General features: G+C 35.9%; 1 protein-coding gene across 2 annotated transcripts; it reads left to right on the top strand.

The window, feature by feature from the left end:
• The first annotated feature begins 1,657 nt into the window (after window positions 1–1,657).
• ANXA10 (annexin A10) lies at window positions 1,658–17,501 on the top strand. 2 transcript variants are annotated; one of them, XM_027456442.3, is made up of 11 exons: window positions 1,658–1,740; window positions 3,606–3,700; window positions 5,864–5,977; window positions 6,988–7,078; window positions 7,689–7,768; window positions 10,031–10,084; window positions 10,229–10,322; window positions 11,853–11,948; window positions 12,592–12,650; window positions 14,772–14,894; window positions 15,705–17,501. In XM_027456442.3, the coding sequence occupies exons 1-11, from the start codon at window positions 1,701–1,703 to the stop codon at window positions 15,771–15,773; spliced, it is 915 nt and encodes a 304-aa protein (XP_027312243.2). In that variant the 5' UTR covers window positions 1,658–1,700; the 3' UTR covers window positions 15,774–17,501. The 2 variants fall into 2 exon arrangements, with proteins under 2 accessions (XP_027312243.2, XP_071893432.1); XM_072037331.1 differs by having other exon boundaries at window positions 14,772–17,501.
• The last annotated feature ends 78 nt before the right edge of the window (window positions 17,502–17,579 follow it).

Here is a 17,579-nt window from a genome sequence, read left to right as displayed (position 1 = left end):
CAGAGATTTCTGGTGAACAACATCTGAAGAGCATGTGTACTATAAGAAACTAGGAAGTCATGAGGACATAAATACTCAGTTGCTGAGGCTAATCATAACCAACAGATATGTTACATGACCAGTGAAGCTCAGGACACACAGACAACTCCCACATTGAAAGGGGAAGATGGGGTGGAAGATAGATTCAATTTAGGTACATTATGTATCACCTAATAAAAAATGGCATGGTCTCATTGTCATCTCTATGGTTTCTCTCCCTATCTGCAAAGAATTTTCTCTCATATTTTCCTGATAGTTTTTAATGAGTAAAATGGTAGTATGTATTTTATGTTCAGTTATAAAAGTAGAGCCTTGTACCTAAAATGATAACCAAACTGCAGAAAGGTATTTCTGTCAGCAAATACTTTCTTTTTTGTGTGTAAAGTAACTCCTTTAAAAATCGTAAATTTCTGACCATACATTCTTTTCCTCACTTAGCCACTGACAATTTGTTTACCCCTACTTTTGCTTGGTAGGTCTGAAGTAATCATCAAACAGTTCAAAACATGTTATCTTCCTTCTCTTCAAACATACCTACTTCTTGCTTGTTTCTTTTAAACTCCTTTGCTAAAATTGCAAGCCAGGAAAGCACATCATTAGTGGCCATACACAAAACCAGTATGTGTATGTCATTACTACTGAAGGCACCATATACAAAAGGCTTTCAAGTGCATGTAGAGCAAACAAAACAAAACAAAACAAAAAAATAATTAACGTAATTAGTGTTCCTCCCAATTCAAGGTATTTGTATAAAAATACCATTTGCATTTGTAAATTATATCCCATTCTCCACTGAAATGGAAAGTTCTAGTTAAAAGGGTTATTTTAATCAGGTGTACTGACTGAGAACAGGAATCATCATAAAAGATAACCTTCATACCAGATAAATCTGAAAAGGCAGGTAGTGTCCTCAGAGGAACTAAAGAGGTTAACTGAGGGACAGAGCTAAGCAGCTTTCAACCTCAGTTATTTTCATCTGTATACTCCTAGATCTGTGATTCTATCAAAATGGGTACATTAGTTCCATTTACTATTCATGAATTTCATAAAAAGAATAAGAATGTATGAAACAAAGTATCACTGAGAATGAACTGAAGATAATTTAATCAGTTAAAAAGCAACTAGAAAAATGGTGTTCCCTTCTATGTGGCAAACCAGAAAGATCTCACACTTAGCAGTAACATAATTTCTTTTAAAAATTACTAGCTTTTTAAGCAACCTAACATCTCACAACATCTCATTCATTATTTTCCCATTAGTCCTTTCAAATTAGAAATATCAAGAGAAATAGATATTAAAGACTGTCAGGGATATAACAAATTAACTTTGAAAGATAAAAGAATATTTTCAGAAAAAGGTTAGGAAATAGAGAAACACAATATTGCTGTTACATCTTAATGAGAAAAATACATTATATTAAAACCTTATTTTTTCATGCCTAACTTATACAGCCTTCCTAAGGTTTACTGCAAATTCTGTTTCATAAATTTAAACCTTAGCATACTCTTCCACATAAAGCAAAGACTGCTTAACCTTATGATTGTTGGTTTTTACCAGAATTATATATTCAGTTAAAGATGTAAAACACCTCAACTAAAGGCTTCTTTCTCCTTTAGCAGACACAAGGAACAATTTTTCCTGCTCCAAATTTTAACCCTATTATGGATGCTCAGGTGCTAGGAGGAGCCCTACAGGGAATTAGTAAGTATCTTCACTGATTCTAACATATTTGTTATTTCAGAATAAGGCAAATAGATAGATAGATAGATAGATAGATAGATAGATAGATAGATAGATAGATAGATAGATAGATAGATAGATTCTTGTAATATTAAAAGCATCACCACGTATGTGTTGATTCTTAAAGGTATCACAGTAAGACTCACTGGTGATGTCCAAGTAACTTATGTATTTGCAGGAACTCAGATATGATTAAGATTAAATTAAAACATATACCAACACTTATAGTAGTTAATGCTTTCCTTGAGAAAAATAGAAGTTTATGTTATGTCACTACAGTGAAGGACTAAACCAGAAATTTTTAATTGTAACTTCAACAATTAACTATTATCAGAAACTGTTGTGCCTTTTAAATAGTAGTTACCAAGAAATAAAAAGAAATGGAGAAGACATTTTTAAAGTATTGACTACCTTTTCCTCTGGAGGAATTTTTGCTTTCAGTCTATGGATGAAAAAGAAGTGTTGTTCACTGCTATTCCTCTGCATTTTCCTTTGTTCCTTTCCTCTGATTTTTTCTGGTTTCCCGTTGAACAAAGTTGGTATTGCTGAGGATCTGAAAGATGATTTTTTTTCACTATCATGGAAAACATATTCTCAAATGAAGATTTTGCATGTGTCACATTTTTTATTTATCTCGGGATTTTCACAAAGTAGTACAGCACCAAATCTTGCATTCTGTTTGCAATTTGTTTAAAGGAAAACTGAGGGATTCAGTCTTAATGTCTAATGAAACACTGTAATGGATATTACTAAGAACAACAAGAAGTAGCTTTTTTTGCTTAAGTTCACTACAAGTGAAGTTTTACTTAAACATTTTGCTATACTTCAAATAGCACTTTTAATGCAATGTTGCTAACGTGACAGTACAAAGATGATACTCGTCATTTCCTATTGTAAATACATATGCAGTAACCCTACCTTAATTTACCTAGCAAAGTACATAGAACAAAGTTCTAGTTTCAAAGAGAACTGACAAAATATGAAGTTCAGCTTACAACAGTTTAAGTGTCCATAGTCTTTACAAGCACTGACACCTTTGGCCCCAGGTTTTGCACACAACATTCATTCTTGTAAAGAGGATTAGTCACATGTTATTCCACTGATGCCAGTGGTGTTGGAAAAATGAGTAAAGTTATTTAGGCATTTAAATATCCATAACAAAATGACAAAATAATTTTCAGAATATGTTAATCATTATCTTCTTTTTCCTAAGTAGCTAATATTGATGAGTTAGGGAAGTTTAGCTCTAAACTATAGTGACCAAGCAAAAAAAGCATAGGTAACCTTCAACAAAATGCACTCATAAATTGATTTTTAAAATAAAATATTCCTTAAAACGTCATCATTTATCTTTTATAGTTCCTCTGAACATAAGTATCTTCCAGTTTTTCAACAAATGGTCTGAATTTGTCATTCCCATTAAAGAGGTCCCTAATCCTAAAATGACAATTTAATCAATATCAAGAGGGCATAAAAGTATGACTTCCAGGCTCAGCCACAAATTCTTCTCATACGCCTAGTTCTGAACAGATGAAAGCTGCTATCTGTTTTATTGATGCTTTCAAATCCATTTCACTTGAGAGAGATGGCGATGCATCTCATAATAACATACACTTCACTATTTGCTGGTATTATGCCAGCAAGTGAAAGGTACATAAGCAAAGCAAATATCATTGATTTGGTAAATACCAGTGGGATATTAATCTGTTGGTCTGTTTTTTTCAAGAAATTAGGTTAACGTTCTTGAACAAAACATGAACAATCACAAGCCTAAGTAAATAACAACATTTTGTTAATTTAGAGTCTGTGTCATGTTTCTCTTTCAGGTTGTGAAAAAGATGTGTTGATTGACATCCTGACACAGCGCTGCAATTCACAGCGGCTTATGATTGCTGAGGCATACAGAGACATGTATGGCAGGGTATGACAGGTCCACTCTGTACTTTCCTTACTTCTGTCTCCAGTGCAGTCGGTCAGTCCTTCTCTCAGGTCAGTCACTGGAGTCAAAAACCTGGTGGACAACTGGCTGGCACCAACAGACTGGCACACAGTTCCCCTCCCCTTACTATCACTCTATCACTACCTCTGAAGTTTTCAAAATGTCATTTATACAGCAGAATTTCTGCCACACTATTAGGGAAAAAAAAAAAAAAAAAAAAAAAAAAAAAAAAAAAAAAAGGACATGCAAAGTATAGCTCATTCTGTTCCTTTGATGACGGAGCAAGATTTTTTGGAAAGACTTAATTCTTCCTCTAGTGTGGGGGAAACATAACGTGTTGTGGGGAGAACATCTTTTCTGCAATACTTTTTCCAAGTCTTTAGAAATATAATAAAAGAGTATTCTATTTGGGTTGAAACACCAAAAAAACACCATACTATCAATTACAGGGATTCTTACTCACTCACTGATTAATGTTCTCAACTCAAGCACGGACATTCTCAGACCTTACACCATGCAACCCTACCCAAACAGTAAGCATAGTACTTGTCTGAGCCACTTAATGTTAAATCTATGATTCTTTGAAAGGTGTTTCAAAATTTTTAATGTATTTTATCTAAATTTATCATATCTAAAACAAGGTCTTTTTTAATGTTCGGACTACTGAACAGTTAAAGATTTGTGTTATTAAAACATAAAAAAAAGCCCATCACAAGAACAATGCAAGTTCTCAAATGTATAAAAAGAGATAGATACCTTGATCCCATTTCCAGATCTACTATCGGTAACTAAATGATTATCACTGACTACAGAAGATACCTTGTAAAAAACACAGAACCAGTTCCATGACTCAGACATACACAGCCTTTAAAATTTAGTGAAGACGATTAGGAAATATTGATAATGACAACTTAGAGTTGTCTTTTCTTATTTTTTATACTTAACTTTCCTTAGTTCTGATTGCAGGGGTACTTTTTAATTAGTACCCATTTGTATTATTAACCCATTTTCCCACAGGCATGTTGTCGTAAGTGAAATATCTTAATGAATTAATTTCTATTCCATGTGTGATTTAGTGGTTGTCAAATGCATCTAATGTGCATTCAGTGAAGACTCTGTGTGTTTCTTCATCATAAAACTATTTTTTAATGGGTAAGCATCCTCCTTCACTGTTACTCTAGCTACTAATTTCATAACATGCAGATATATATCAAAAACAATGTACACACCTGAAAAAGGTACCTCTCCTGTACAGTAACAGTTTATATCATAGAAACCATTTCTGATACTCCTTTAATTTCAGACTTAGGTCAGAGCCTATCTGAGAGCTGCCCAGTGGGGGGAAAAAATAAAAATAAAATAAGAAAGAGAAAAAACTGCATGAGGTTAAGCAGAAGCAGCAATTGTATAATAATCAGGCTTTTGTCATTCGCAATGTTTTGAAGGAGGCTACTGGGAAAGGGGACAGTGGGAAGGAAACTCTCATCATTAGTCAACTTACTGGCAAGTGAGTACTGAGACACAGCTGGGGGAAGAGGAGAGCTTCCTTTTTATTAATCCAGCATCTGCCAGAAGTTGTGAATTCCTTTTGAATATAATATATACATAAATTGAAGCACAGAACCTTTCAGTAAGTAATCCAAAGCAGAAGATTTTATGCACTGGGAGCAATAATTTCTTAAGTTAATTGCATAGTGAATAACCCTGAAAAAAAGTAAAAGAAACTGCCTGCGTGTTATGGGATTTGACTTCCATGGGCTTAGCTCCCACAGATTCACACAGGGACTATGCCACGGGAAGCTGCAGATGCTATGCTGCAGTACTCAGGTTTCCAAGCCATGAAATAGCAGTTGCACTTTAACCCCTGATTTTTCTTCTGTATTCTAATAAAGCAAAAATCAACAAGCCTACGTGGTCTCCCTGCTTGTGTATCTACTGCCATCTCACATGTACTAAAAGGAGTAGGAACTATTTTTAAAAATATCTTTGTTACATAATTTTCTCTAGAACTCATCTCCGACAGTTCACCTTCATTCATCTTGGACAGTTCATTCATTTACAAAGAAAAGTGCTAATAGTTTTAAGCTGTCTTTGTGAAGCGTCACTGTTGAAATAATCCTCTCTATGCATTTTTTTCTTTTCAAGGATTTGATAACAGACCTAAAAGAGAATCTCTCTCATCACTTCAAAGAAGTCATGGTTGGCCTGATGTATCCACCTGCCTCCTATGATGCCCATGAGCTCTGGCATGCCTTGAAGGTACATCTCTAATTAAGAATTACTCAGGCACATGGTCACCAATTATATTACTGAACATATGTTTAATTGATGTTTTATATATTTAAATGGTTGATAAACATCTGGAAAGGTACTTCATAGTACACTAGGATATGAGAGCTAGGGGAAGTTTATTTGTTGGTATGCTGAAAACAGCAAAAATTATATCCTAGTCATGCAACAAATACACCTGTGGTAAACTGGGTAACTAAAGATCTAGTTTTACAGGGAAATGTAAGGCCCTGATCTTGCAAGCATTCTTGTATGTTACATACAAAATTAATTTGAACAGCTGCATTAAATACTGGCTATGAAATTTTTCCGCATAGAGGTTCCTGTCTTTTATTTGAGTGGGTATTCTGGGAAAGGACAAGGTAGCAGCAACCACCAGTTTTATCCTACGTCCTGGCCCCAGTGCCATAAACTAAGGCTTTACCTCTGCAGAGATCAATACTTCCTTGGCATAGAGTGTACATAAATAAACACTTAAAATTACCCTGTGATAAGTCAATGACCACTCCACTCAAACTGAACCAATTGCACATTTTCAAGAAAAATAAATAAATAAATAAATAAATAATCATTTTCTTCCCAGGATCTGAGCCAGTTCCTGGCTTAGAAGCAGCCAGAAGCACCACACAGTACTGGTGTTCATACTCACTTCAGCTTGCCTGAGTGCTTGCTGGGCATGTATGCTCAGTCTTTGCGTCTCATTTTTTTCAGCAAATCCTGAATTCTTAGTCAAGCTCTAAAATTCTTCCCATTATGTTTCTGTCAACAATTCAGAGTAAGTAGGAGTATATTTGCAGTACAAGGTTCTACTATTAATTTAAAGTCAATTTCTATTTAAACAGGTAGAGCATGCAAAGGTGCACCATACACTGCTCCAGCAGGAACTGCTATTCTTTTATTACATCTAATATATGCCTTGCTGTCTTCTGAAAGCTGTGGTTTCTAATGAGATCTTTTCATATTTACTTCTTTCTACATAGGGAGTAGACACAGAAGAAAACTGTCTGATTGACATATTAGCCTCAAGATCAAATATGGAGATATTCCAGATGAAAGAAGCCTACTTAATGCGTAACGTATTTTACAAGTGTACAGTAGCAGCTGTAATATGTGTATTAGCCAAGATATATTAGCATGAGGGAAGGAACTGAACTACAAGAACTTCTCAATGCTAACTGGTTTCCTTCTTCCCCCTCCCTCCTCATAACTCTATTTTAAACGGTAAAGCAAAATGTTTAATATTTAAAATATGACACAGCATTTTTGAGATTTATTGCTGCCTATTGCGTTTGAAATACCTGGCAGCCACATTTGGAGATGTTCAGAAACTTTGGGCACACATTTTCAAAAGAAAAACATGAACAGTTTTTCTCAGAAAGTGCTTTCTCAGGCTGAACTCTCAATTCACCTTCTCTAGAGGGGTGTTTCCAAGTATCCTGCCATCAGACAGCAGCAGCAGTGGCAGGGCTGCCAGGTTAGTGGCTGAGGCCCCCAGGCAGGGCAGAGCCCCTCTGTGGTTAGGTCCATGCGGAATCCACAAGGGTACTTGTTCAATTATCACCTTAGAAAATGGGCATGTATTTGCAGCCCATTTATTTGTCCTGTGTTTGCTAATCTTCATTAGTAATATTCAGAGCATGTTCATTTTTGATTTAGATTACATGTTTTTGTTTTAACCTAGAATATAATAACGATCTTCAACAAGATATCGATTCTGAGACTTCAGGTCACTTCAGAGACACGCTTATGAACCTTGCTCAGGTACTGTAAAAACAAAGAGCATGGCATATTTATTAAAAATCAGAGCAACTGTTGATATGTGAATCCTTAAATACTAAAGTGACTGCAACTCAGGTTAGCTCAACAGGGATACACTTCTGAAAAAGAGAGGGGAAAGAGCAGATGAGGAAGAGAACTGGCATTACTTCATTTACTTCAACTTTGACTTTGGTTTTCAGATGGAGACAAAAGTCAACAGCGTATTTTATTAGTAAGTCCCTGGATATTCAGCTGCTGACCCTCTGGTCAATCTGTCTCATCTCAGAAGGAGTCTACTTTCATATACAAAAGAGATTTTCATTTTTAAAGCTGTGTTTTCTCTGTTGTCAGAATGTAAGGCTCATCATCCAGCCTAGGCATTTTGCAGAACTGGAGATATATCCACACTGGACTGTGAAAGAAAGCATTATGCAGTTCCCTGTTTTAAACATTACGTTCTTTGTACTACTGCACATGCTAAATCACAGTACGTGTGCATGCAGGCACAAGAATTCCCACTATCACACACCGACTTTTGCGGTATTACCAGTTTGCAGTTTTAGGCTGCAAAGTTGTTGATCCTTGTGAGATCGTGATCTGTTCTCATTGAAGTCACCATGCTCAGTATCTTTAAAATGTATTGTAAACCAGAATAACAAATAATGGCAAAACGAAATGTCAGCAGATAATAGCATACATAAGGTATATCTGTATTTCTCTATGTGTTTGTTTGGGGAGAATGTTTCTTACTACGACTTGAAATGACAGTAAGCTTCACTGAGGTACAGAGATAAAAAGCTGATGTTTCAAAGGTGGAAGCTAAAAACAGGCAATATTTTCTAACATTGGAGTACTTTTTCCTCTAATAATGAAAACTCTTCCATACTTAAGAAATGAAGAGCTACAGATTAGGCAACCTCACTTCTCACCTTTACTAAAACCATGGGAAATTTTTACTTGTCAAGAGAATAAATTTAAAATAAATTATCTCAGTCTAAATTATTAGTCTTTGTTAAACCACAGATAGTCATGAAGAGGCCTGATATCAGCAACTTTGTAGATAAGATCTAACGGTTATTTGTTTCAAGATAAAGAACAGTTGCAGGAAATTAGAGCTTTACTAACCTATACTGTGTATGTTATATTTATTAATTGAATCATCCGTGTCTGGATATGGTTTTATATTAAAAGTCAGTGATATTTCACGGGAGAATATTCTTTTTCATTCTAGTTCTATCCAACTCAGAGAAGATTATTCTATAGCAACTTTTCCAATGCATTGTTTTCTTTCCAAAGCCCATTGCTTTGATTTCTGTTAAATCCTGGGACTGATGACACACACATCTAATTGCAAACAGAAGTCAATATGCTTCACACATCGAGAGCAAACTACTCAACTGCTATAGTGTCGTAATTACAGTTTTGATATCCACACTGAGGCACATCAGAATTTACAGAAATCAGCCATCAGTCAGTGTATTGCAGCAAAATCCTCCGGAAGGAAATGGTTCTGGAATATTTTAGTTCCTAAACAAATTGTATGTAACTTTATGCAGTCATTCCGGAATGATTTCCTTCAAGTAATTTATCCCGTTACTAGGAATTCCACTCTTTACTGTATGAAATTCTTACAATTTAATTAAAATACAACTTTTTTTTTTTTTTTTTTTTAAACAGGAAAGAACTACAAATCAGACATTCTACAAGTTTCCAAACAATTTCCTAATCTTACTTTTAGACAATTATTATAAGCAGGCAAAAATTGCCATTATTTGATGTGTTTGCTCCTACAGTTTGTGCAGGGAGAAAAAAACTGAGAAAAGATTCTTCTGGCAATATGCCTATTGATAAGAAATAAGCAGTGAATGGAAATTTTTATACTTGTTTTCACCTCGCAGTTACATATTATTGTAAGCAACGTAACATTCATAGCATTGGCATGGTGGCAGTAAGGTAAAGTCTTACTTAAAATCAAACTAAAAATGGGATATTTATGGGGCCAGTTTATCCACTTCCATGTTTTTTTCCTCTCATAAGACTGTCATTCCAGAGTTCCTCTGCTTACAAGAAATTAAGACATAAAATGACAACTTGAAGATATTTTCTATGGTTGCGAATTCAACTCTTTAACACACTGACCCAGTGTAAAACTCTGTGTGTGGTATCTCAAGAATCACAACACAGCATCATATAGAGAAAATGTCATCTTTCTACATTTAGGATTAAACTTTTGAATAAAGTTATTTTATATTTTTTTTTCCCAAGGGAACAAGGATGGAAGGATATGCAGATCCTTCTTCAGCTGCTCAGGATGCAATGGTAAATACAGTCACATGTGGGCTTCTCAGACATTAAAAAAAAAAAAAAAAAAAAAGAAAGCAAATGCAAATGTTGAAAAGTGATTAAAGTGATTTAGGACTGACTTAAAATCTTCTGTGTTTTTTTCTTTTTCTGGCATAATAGATTCTATGGGAAGCATGTCAGCGGAAAACAGGCGAACACAAAGACATGCTGCAAATGATTCTCTGCAACAAGAGTTACCAGCAGTTGTGGATGGGTAATCCAGCGGTTCAGCTGCTTGAACATACAGTGGAAAGGAAAAATCTCAGTTGCTAATAAAAGCATGGTTTACATACCAGGAAGCTCAGTGTGCAGCAGAGTGTTAGCCTGAAACCTAAGTTTGAACTTCTGGAGCTCTCAGAATCCCACTGATGTTAATGGGATTTTGGAAGTAATGCAAAGTTGAACTTTCCTGATGCCTACAGACAGCTGTAGATACAACAGCTAGATGTCAGAAGGCCTAATAAAAGAGTAAAGAATGCATGGCCAAAGAAAGATAATAGGCTAGGGCTGCACTCAGTGTGCACACAACACAACATGACGAGGCAGATTTTTTCTAATCTATTTTTCTTGTTTTTTCTAAGTAGTTCTTAGCTATGAGTGAAAACACTTTGGGAGAGCCACCTTGGGAGAGGCAGTCGGAGTATTCCCAAAAAATGTTTGTATGTCAAAACACATTGCGGTGTTGAAGCATTTCCACAGAAGTTTCGAAGAAGTTTTTGATGGGTGAATTTGCAAGGTCCACATCTGCTCTCCTAATGAATATACACAAACACGGGAACATATTGGAAAATTTTATTTAAAACTGAATAGTCAGACATAATTACAGATTGAAAAAAAAAAAAATTCCATTATAGAAAAGAGACATCTGTTTGGTGACAAGAGACGTCTTTTGCTCTGCAGTGGAAAAAAGTCCACTTGGTGACAAGTTTGTTGTTGTGCACCTAGCCCTATTTCTTATGTCAGCTTTCTACAGCAGCTTAGAACTACTTTGCTGTCATGGAGCAACCAAAGAATTCCTCTGTCATGACTTCTGTAAGGCTGGTGATGGTGGGATTAATGCAACATAACATTCCTGGTTATGCTCTGTGTCCAAGAGATTTGAGGATGTAGTTCTCCTTAAGTTCTGTAGTGGGCAGTGAGCTGAAAATTCTCCTGCTCTCCTAAAGCTCATGTACGTATGCCCTGTATATTTGTCTCTGTAAATCCACATGCTTGCATTATCCAAAGAGTGTACATGTCTGGATACTGACATGTTCTATATATCACATGCTTCTCATAATCTTTGAACCTTTGGCCAGTTTTAGCCAAGCTGAGCGTGGAAGATATCTTACTGACACAAAATTCTTACAAGTTTCGTAAGCACAGGTTGGTAGAGAATTTATTAAAGCTCCCTGTTGAAAAATAGGGTTTGGTGTGCAATGATATGGTTTAGTGGAGGACTTGTTAGTGTTACGTCAGAGGTTGGACTCGATGATCTTGAGGTCTCTTCCAACATAGGAATTCTGTGATTCTGTGATCCATTTTAAATCCTATCTGGAGAATCTAAGGAGAGAGTGTCCTGGAAGCCAGGTTTCAGGCTACTCATTTAGATTGCCTTACTTGGGGTATATAAACTTAATGAAGCATTGGAAAGAAATGGAGAGGAAAAATAAAGTCAAGAGTTATAATACTGGGGTGAAGGAGGAAAAAAAGGAAGTTGATCATTGATAATGAACAATAATAAAGGAAGATTCTTTTCCCCAAGTTTTTCAGGAGTTCCAAAATATCTCTGGGCAAGACTTGGTAGATGCCATTAATGAATGTTACGATGGATATTTTCAAGAATTGCTGGTTGCAATAGGTAACATAAAAATATTATTTTATAATAGCAGTGATCTCTTAATAAATATCTAATATGATATATCAGATAGAACAATACTTTTTCCGATTTTTTTCTCCACTTTACTCTCCTATGCTGTGTAATTAGAAGTTTTGGAGATAACTAGAAAAGGGTTTTTGAACAGAATTACTATTCCACGTTTGTGTAAAACTAAAAATGTGTATATGCAGCATGAGATTCTGACTGAGCAGAACTAATAGCTGTTCTTGGTTTGATAATAAATTTTGTGTGATCAATGATAGATGCATTAGCAACTGATTGCACATACTTTAAATCAGTGGTGAAATTTGTCAGGAGTTTCACTGGTATACAAACAAGCATTAAGCTTTATGTGCCTTTCTTTTCCGTTTATAGAATAAGGTTCATAATATTTCTATGCCAATATCATATGAGAGTATCCACTGGTATTTAATAGGCCTTCCTATGCAAAAGTGATGAGTACCCATGCAAAATAGGCACCAGACTTTGATTTAACCGATAAATGTGATCGTGTTTTTGAAAACTCGTAGCATAAATTCAAGCTGAGTCATGGGTAGCACTACCCAGGCCAACAGAAATGATTTTATAATAATCTTATATTTACCTGTTGTAACTTCTCTCCTAGTTCTCTGTGTTCGTGACAAGCCTTCCTACTTTGCTTACAGGCTTTACAATGCAATTCACGTAAGTAGTCCTCCAAGCATCATAAAAAGCAGCTTCCCTATTTTTTGTTCACTTGTTTACTTTAAAACAAGTACTTGCAAATCAATCTGTTCAATCTTTATGGTGTGATCATGTGTTTTGAAACTTTTGATACCTAAATAAATTTCGTAGCAGTACTGCCTACACAACAGTTAGGATTTACCAGTAACAGTAGTAGGTTAAATATTTAGATGTTTTTACAGATATGTCTGGTACATGCCTTTTTCTTTTCCTTTTTTCTTTTTTTTTTTTTTTTTAAACTAAAAGCTTTTATTTTCTCTGGACTGTATCTCCACCTGCTGTGCAGAACTGGATATGCACTTTTCATACTATGATATTTTTGGCTCTAGAGATTTAATAAGTATCACAAGTAATTAAATTACAAATTACTGTTACAAGAAAACAAATTGCCATATTTTCTTGTGGGCCTCTATGTATACATGCAGGTTCCTCTACCTTTGTGCGTAAGTACTAACACACTAAGCCAAATGAGTGCCACGGTGAAATGTAGACCAATGCAAAGAAAAACCTACAAACAATTCCTACAAGAGGTCACTGAAGATATTTCCATTTGGTCTTCATTCATTAGTGAAAATAATGAGGCAGTAATTAGTGGAAATAATTAGAAATTATATAAAAAAATAAAATATAACCTTTTAAGCATAAAATTTTAAATATGATCTTCAGAGGACGGTGATAAAAGCAGGCCATGGATAAAATGTTACGAATCGCTTTAGAATGTGGATGGCAAAGATGGGATTCAAGCCAGTACCATTGAACAAAACTATTCAGCAACACTTCAACAGGGCCCCAAGTACCCTCTTCCAGATGCTGCTGCTACTGCTGTCAGCTCTTTTAATCAGACCTGTGGCAGCGAACAACCAAGGAAAATCCTGCGGGCAGAGAGGAAGAGGCTGTATTTTGAGCGATCAAAAGAGGGTTCTGGCACATGCCAAGAAGCGTTGCCAAAAGTACCAGGAAACACCAGCTAACAGAAAAAGTAATGTTTCTCAAAGGTCCTGTATCAAGAATACTTTTCAGATTAAAATCTCATTTTAAAATTTAAAAAATATCATGCAGATAGTTTTCTTCAGTATTATATTCAGATAATGTGTGTAACGCATTCAGATAACTTCAAAAAGTTTTGAAGGACTAAGAATAAACATCTGCATCTTGTTTTAATTAGTATCTTTTCTCTGTTTTCACAAACTGTTTTAATGAACACGGATAATTCTTGGAAGAAATGCAAGAATTTCAAATTGTGTCTGTTTTTGTAATCAAGCTATGCCCAGATTACACCAAAAGCTTTTTACACACCCATTACAATACAACATAAAAAAAAAAAAAAAACACACAGGATTCTAATGCTTGAAATCACAGTCCGTAGTGGTTTATAGGAAAGATTTTAATCTAGCCAGCAAGCGTGTATCAAATTCTCCATATGCAGCTATTTTAACATCACTTATTACTTGCCTTTTGGGGAACAAGATTTCAATACAAATAGATAGACAATAAAAGTACCCATTTGGCTCTACACAATCTAAGTTGGTAATCAGGACCCACAAATCTATTTTGATTACTTTTATTGCCACTAGATGTCTCCATTCTCCATATGATCACAATGTGAAAATTTGTTTAGAAGCAATTAAAATAAATCACTGCTGAATACAAGCTAAGTTCTAAATCAGTGGTTAAAAATCTCACTGAATTCACACTGGGGAGCAGCTGTTGTGAAACAGATTATTGGCTTTAATATAGGTTGACTGGACTCCATAATGAAGTCACAACAGCTAACTACAAAGCCCATTACCTATGACAACTGGCTAAAGTTCATGTTTTTTCTTTTTAAAAGGCTCAGTGCATGTTAAGACACACTTATATATGGGGAATCTCAGTTATTCACTAATATGAATTCTATTATTCAAGCATGTGAACTCTGCAGAACAAAACCTTTCAAAGCCTAAACTCCTTTAAAATCTAGAATATTTTTATGGGTGGTCTAAGTCATCAGTTTATGTATTAAAAAGTTATATTATCGCGTACAGACAGGCAAACACATACTGTCCAACTGCCAAGTTTCCTCACGTCTTCTTTTCTTTTCAGGAGTTTGGATTCCACAATAAAACAGTCATAAGGATTCTCATTGCCAGGAGTGAAATTGACTTGATGAATATACGCCAACGATACAAAGAAAGATATGGCAAATCACTCTTTCATGATATTAAAGTAAGTTTTTACACACTTTGCATATATTCAGCACAGGCACGTGAGCAGAGCCCCACTGGAAAAAAGTACTGAGGGCTAATCTCTATTCACTCCAATAGATTAAAAAATAAATAAATAATAATTTTTTAAAAAAGTAATGTTTAATATCCATAACATATCTTTTCAGTGCTTCAGGCTGACCTTGGTAAATAAGCAGTGGATTTTCAACTCACCCTCATCCTGTGTGATTTTGTCCCTCCCCAGTAGCAAGAGGGGGAATAAAAAGAGGGCAGAATATTCTGATGAATATCTTGCATGAAAAGTTTCTTACACTAACTGATACCATCTTCTTTTGCACTGTCCTACAAGGTTACACTAATATCAGACTGCTGTTACCCTTGTCTGGTCTTATCCTGGAAGTTCAGGTGTCAACCTTCATAAAAACTTTTCCTCTTGTATTCTTGCTCCATATCTTAAATCATACCTTTAGGACTGCTGAATTGTACAAAAATGACTCTTGCTAAGACCCTTTGCATTTTGCTTGTTGCTAATCTCCAACTGTAACATATGCAGTAGCTGTAAGAAGTTGCTTGTGATTTTTTGGTATTGAACTCAAGAAGCATTACACTGAATTGATTGGAATTTTCAAAGGTGGATTGCTTGTAGGTCCCCAAACAACCAAAGCCTGAGTTATGTGAAATTAAAAAATCTTGGCCCAGAATCCTTATAAAAACACTAATATTTTAGAAAACAGGATAACTTCACTCTAGTCTTTGTTACACACAAACAGAAGAAAAAATAAGTACAGTCACAGAATTTTTTCTCTTGCAGCATTTTGCTTCAGGTCACTATGAGAGAGCTTTACTTGCTATCTGTGCCGGTGATGCTGAAGATTATTAATGAAGAAGAAGATGGATTTTGAAGCCTGTATAAATCTATTTTAAATGGAAATTGAAGCTGTACACAACACACTGTAAGAGATACCTAATCTACATAATATAATTGAAAAATCAGTGCTATACATTTGTTAATTTTAAATCTTTCTTGAGCCGGAAAAAATATGTAAACAAACATTGTCAGAAACAGAGCTTTCCCTCTATTTCTGCCTAATATTTCTGTTAGTATAATTAAATGTAAATTAATGGAAGAACTAGTAAAAGAACTTTATGTAAGCATGTATTCATCATTTAGACGTGCAATGTCCCAAACCTTAGACAATAAATGCTGAAGAACCTATTCACTTCTATTTAGGAGAGAAAAAACATTTTACTTTATTTATTTTTAGCAGACAGATTTCCTCCTTTAAATGTTTTTTCCCCCTCTTCTTAAAGTTCAGATTTTATGCTCTGAAAGTGTAGTTTTAGTTACTTTCAAGCTAAGTATCTCTCCCAGTCTATTATCAGTCACTCACTGAAGAATACTCTTGTATTCTTTTCCATTTAGCACACCTACTTAATGCATTTCCCTTTTTCTGTTTGAAACTAAAGAAAAACAGAACCAAGTATTGATTTAGTGCCATGCTCTGAAAATCGCAGGACGAGGAAACATGGCATGGCCTTCTGCAAACTTACCCAGCCTGCCCAATGGTTCCATTTTGAAATTCCACTGTCATTTCAATCATTAACTGAATATGGATATTCTGGGTGCTGAGGTATTCCTAGGGTGTCTCTTATGGTGTAATTTGTGAGCTGGCTAATAATGGGTAACACTTCACCACCAAACGAGGTTCAAAGAGACAGTGCTCCTGAACCCCAGCAGACGTAGTTTGAGAACATTTTGTGACAACTCATACTGAAGCGAATAAAGGTGGCAGAACCCTGCCTCAAGTCATCATCCCGAAGGAGAACATAACACTTCCTGAAACATTTTGAGCCTATTCAGTCTATCAGCTGTACCCTCTAGCTTATTTGTATCTCCTGTCAGTCCTTTATGTAAGGGATTTAAAAGCAAGCATAAATGAGGTAATATTACAATAAAGTCATTGTCCTGTTTTGTTTCATTTTTTTGCCTGCATTTCGAAGTTTCCAGCTTGACATAAACCTTTGATTGAAAATAGGTAGTGACTTTCTGCCAGTCTGGCTCAGTATGACCGAATAAAACACTGCTGTTAAAGTATATAAATATGTTTGTTTTCACACTGTTTGCACCCACGTCTTTCCCATCTGAAAACAATGTATTTTTAGTGTACTTCATTTTTCACAAATACTAACCTTAGGCTACAAAACTGCCGACGTGCAATACATTTGAAATTTCACTTGGGTCCCTCTTGTGCTGACAGACCTCAGAATGTTTGAAGTAGAAAATTATTCATCCAGAGCTCTAGGTGGAAAGGACCTAGGAGGAAAGTTCACGAAGTCCTAGCACAAGGCAGAGCCATACGCTATGCCTGCACGTTATCGCTCCAAGCTCAGACTATGGTGCTGCCCTAAACTTCAATTACACTTTGATTTTGGACCTGTAGTTGCAGGTAACGGCCGTGTCTCACGGCTAGGGAGATGTAACAGGGCTTTAGCCTCGCACGCTGCAGGGAGGAGCAGCAGCACCTCACAGCTGCCCGCCCCGCCCCGCCACCTCCCCTCAGCGCCCACAGGCGGGGCTCCGCTCGGGACAGCGCCCACAAAATGGCGGCGGCGGCGCTAGGGCCCGCCAGGCGCCCCGGCTCCCTCCGCCCCGCCCACGGCTAACCCCTTGCAGCCGTTCCCGGTT

The sequence above is a fragment of the Anas platyrhynchos genome, chromosome 4 (genome assembly GCF_047663525.1).
Source record: "Anas platyrhynchos isolate ZD024472 breed Pekin duck chromosome 4, IASCAAS_PekinDuck_T2T, whole genome shotgun sequence".
In the NCBI taxonomy this organism is placed as follows: Eukaryota; Metazoa; Chordata; class Aves; order Anseriformes; family Anatidae; genus Anas; species Anas platyrhynchos.
Note: the sequence above shows the minus strand (reverse complement) of the source record. Positions and strands in the feature narration are given on the sequence as shown.